This window comes from Mytilus trossulus, chromosome 2, assembly GCF_036588685.1.
Source record: "Mytilus trossulus isolate FHL-02 chromosome 2, PNRI_Mtr1.1.1.hap1, whole genome shotgun sequence".
In the NCBI taxonomy this organism is placed as follows: Eukaryota; Metazoa; Mollusca; class Bivalvia; order Mytilida; family Mytilidae; genus Mytilus; species Mytilus trossulus.
Genome location: NC_086374.1, coordinates 92,649,103 through 92,653,563, shown reverse-complemented (window position 1 = coordinate 92,653,563; position 4,461 = coordinate 92,649,103). Strand labels below are relative to the sequence as shown.

The 4,461-nt window shown below is 31.2% G+C and overlaps 1 protein-coding gene across 1 annotated transcript; it reads left to right on the top strand.

Annotated features, from left to right (window-relative positions):
* The first annotated feature begins 948 nt into the window (after nucleotides 1-948).
* Nucleotides 949-4,429, top strand: LOC134706097 (uncharacterized). The gene is made up of 4 exons (XM_063564806.1): nucleotides 949-1,114; nucleotides 2,040-2,144; nucleotides 3,086-3,262; nucleotides 4,191-4,429. The coding sequence occupies exons 1-4, from the start codon at nucleotides 949-951 to the stop codon at nucleotides 4,427-4,429; spliced, it is 687 nt and encodes a 228-aa protein (XP_063420876.1).
* Nucleotides 4,430-4,461: the final 32 nt, after the last annotated feature.

Genomic DNA, 4,461 nt, shown 5'->3' with positions numbered 1-4,461 from the left:
TTTACCTGTTAGAATTGTTAGTTAGTAATTAGCAAAATTATGATCCGAAAATCAGGAGAAATAGAAATTTAAAGATACAGTATTCTCGAAAGGAAACGTTTGACGAACAAGAGTGCCATTTCATACATTCATATATATTTATTTTTACAAATATTCAGTTAATTGATAGTACATCTCTAGAATTTTTTAAATCCACATTGTTTAAAAAGATTTGATGTTCAGATATAGATTAATTAATTCTAAATACAGCCAGAGAATATTTCACGAATATCCGAAAACCTGCTCTCAGATCAAAAAAATATATCTGAGGTGATGAAAATAAAAACAACTTCGAAAAGTATCCAGAACGAATTAATCAAAATGTATTCATCTTGTAACAAAATTTGCTACAGTTCGTATTGAGTATAGTATAACGAGTATTGATTTCAATCAAGGTCGATGTCTTTGGTTTTAAAAAGAAAACTTGTGATTTGTCATATTTCAACGAAAGATGTGATATTTTACATCCAGCAGTTTAAGCATTATTCTTTTTCTGGTCAAAAGGTTATCAGCAATAATTCCTTTTGTTTTGCCATTTCCTGCTGTGCCCTATACACTTCTGTTATTATTAAACTAGCCAGACGGGAGTTGACATCTTTTATAACAGTACATATCAGACGAATATCATTATGTTTGTTTCAAATATGAATACCAAATTATATAAAAATACATTTGACACATTCCCCATTTCCATTCTCAATTTTACAATTCATTTGAAGAAGATAACTAGCTGTTTAAGTTTGGTGTTAAAGATTGTTAACCATGTCACACTATTTAAAAATTGTAATTACCTTTGCAGGATTTTCAAATCATATTTTCTGTCATGAAGCAATTGAGGAACTGTTGATGTCAAATGATAGAAATTTATCAGATAAATTATTTAATCAATCTGCATTGCTTAATGACAACATGGCTTCTCTTGTTCGGTGTACTCGACTATGTTTGGATACAAGTAACTGTAAATCTTTATTTTATGATAAAGAAAGCAGGCGATGCCAATTACATAGCGCTCCGACATACAAGGTAACCGATTGTGTGGACGAAATAGGATGGAGGTTTTACACAAAGTATCCAGGTAAATATGCTATCAGTGTTTTATTAGTAGTAGTATTAAGGTTTATGTACCCTTCTGTAGCCATTTTTGTCCGAATTTTATAAACCTCAATTGTATCAAAACTACAGATATAATGAATAATAGAGATAGGCCATTTAGTACATATTCCAAGGGGAAACTTGATGCAAAGCATTATATTTTACTGTTTCATTGCATTCGATGATTAATCTATGAGTTTCAATTGTCTGTTACACGATATATTCAATTGAATACAATTACTTATAAAGTATAAGCAACAAGATGAGTTTACTTCCAAATAATATGGATACATCTCCGCCAGAATTAAAAATAGTAAATATGAAAATAATGTCCGCTCCTAGATTGAAATACTAATCAGTGTTACAAACTGGTGCGGAAAAATGTACATTATAAGAAAATAATCATTAAACGTGTTTTAAAGGTACACCGGATCAATTAAATCGAAATCATGCACTGCTGGTGAACTGTGATCAAAATGTAATTTCCGACAATGACGAAAGAAATACATTGTGTACATTCCGTCTCTATACATGTTGTCTGTTCAACATCACCACCTAAAAAGAATTGAAATAAGAAAATCTAATCTAATGTTGGTATTTTTCTAGAAAGCATATAAAAAGCGCTTTATAATTTTGAAACGTGCAACGCTCATTTCCAAATTTACCTCAATTTTATTAGCATGGGAAGTTCAAAACCAAAAATTAAAAACCAAGGATGCATAAAGTTGAAATGTTCAAGGATTTTTTAATAGTTGAATATTTGAAGGAATTATTCGACCTAAAAGGGACATACATAGAATTGTCAAATTCGTCTACAAGGTCAACTCAAGTTCTAGTCAGAGCATTTTTATCACAGATTATCACAGCTAAGATTATTTTGTTCCTCTCACTATCCTTTTCTTTTGTAGGTATTGATCTTATTGATACGACAAGTCCATCTGAAACAACCCCTGTACCATCTGAAACAACTCGTGTAACATCTGAAACACCTCGTGTACCATCATATGTTGAAGGTATTGATCTGCTTTCATTAAACATTTTTCATTTTTTTTGGAACTGCATAATGCATAATGATCTCGTATCAAATATACCATTTATATCACGAAAACACTAATATATTCCAAAACTAAATAAGCAATACATAATCATCCAACAAACACTGGTCATAATCGCGACGTCAAACTATGACTTTAATATCGGGAACAGATTTTTATCATTCGAACTTATTTAACTTGAAAACGAGTTCATGGACCCCTCTTTTTTAAAATGACATTTGGTTTGAATAAGTAAGAAGATTATGTGTCCTAATTTTCATTGATAAATATACAGCAAAAAATGATGTTTTTTCTGCATTCATCAACATTTGATTTATATGAGTTATTTCAAAAAATTAAATGCACAAATTTAAAGAACATTTATATAAAACAGAAGTTACAAATAATTAACAAAAACAGCTTGTGTTTATTTTTTATAACAAAAAAGTTAACGTATTTCTGTCGAAAAGAAAATACATCAACAAATCCGAATTTTGTGCAAAAATATAAAATTTCGACCTCATTTTACTCAGAAAGTAGCGCATGAAGGTCTATTTTTTAATACATATTTGATGTAATCAGGCAAAAATAGCTTAAATGCAAATTTTCAATATGGGATCAAAACTGTATCATATGCCCTTAATAGCTAGCTGAACTGTGAATCATTATAAAGTAAGGTCGACTACTTTTCAAAGTAGTCTAGTCCTACAGACAGATAGATTAGCTATCTGTCGGACTAGTCTACTCTTAAGGGAGGGTAGTTTATCCGACCTAATATTGACTTCACGGTTCAGCTAGCAAGCTAACCAAAGATATAACCTTTACCTACACATGCAATGCGATCGGATGCAAGTATGAATGAAACTTAATAACATTAAATGATGACAAATAAAAACGTTTGCGTTAAATTTTTATTGTAGTTAATTGTCCGATAGGAACTGGATACACTTATCATTTGTTTACGGATTCTTGTATTAAAGCATACAACAGTAACCCAGTAAAGCTTTCTGTTGCGACAACAAAGTGTCAACAGGAAGGAAAAGAGCTAGTTAGTATAACAAACTTCTACAAATGGCAGTTTGTCAGCACGATTATTGGTAAGTATATTTTAACTAGATAAAATGTAAGTGTTTGATATATTTTATAACATTTCATTTTTATTTTTATCTTAAACTTGGCAATATGTTAAGATGATACATATTATTTGCGTGTAGTTTTTGTTCTTTCAATATTTACAATGGTGACAAAAAGGATATCCGATCTCGGAATAAACCCAATTATTACCAGAAATTAAGCTCCATCACGAATGCAAAAATGACCAAATGTAAAACAATTCAAACGAGAAATCCTGGATCCTGATTTATGTACAAAACAAAGAACGAAAAACAAGTATGATATACTGGCTTCTGATTTTGGACAGTAATATCCATAATATAGTTGGATTACATGTTTGTAGGGAGCAAACCCTCTCCGAAAATAGAACAGTGGTGCATCAGCACTGTTAAAGATCAAGCTGAAAATACCAGTGAAAAAGAGCTTGTATTTACATAGTTATTTCGGGACCCTTTATAGCCGACTATGCGGTATGGACTTTGTACATTGTTGAAGGCCATGCGTTGACCTATAGATGTTAATTTCTGTGTCATTTGGTATCTTGTGGAGAGTTGTCTCATCGGCAATCATACCACATCTTCTTTTTTTATATATGTAACTCACACGTAGCTTTATACTGTAATGACGTTTATGAAGCGAACAAAGTTTGTTGAGTCGAAGCAAGATTTAGATGTGGCGTAGTTCTTCTGCATTATACTTTAATACAATGGTGTTCTGTTTATGACATCTTTCCTTCATTATGTAATACATAAATGAAATGCATACAAGTTCCTTTATTATATATTTAGAATTCATATAATGTTAGTCGTTAACACGACAATATCAATCTACTTATATGACATTGTAAACAATAGCAGATTTAGCAAAAAATGAAAGAACTGTTGCTTTACATATCAAATTGGTAATTTGTAGGTACGACCGGTAACAGCTACTATTACATTCAAGGGACGAAAGATGGAACTGGAGTGTGGAAGTTAGATGATGGTTACGTAATGACGTACTTTATATGGGGATCAGGCGAACCAGCCTCAGTATCTGCAAATGAAAATAATGTTATTCTCTGGACTGCAGACTATGCAAAAATGTACGATGTAAGAGGGACCAATCTATATGGATATATATGTGAATTAGTCCCTCCATTACAAATATGATTTTAGGAGGTGGAAGAAAAACAAAAGTAATA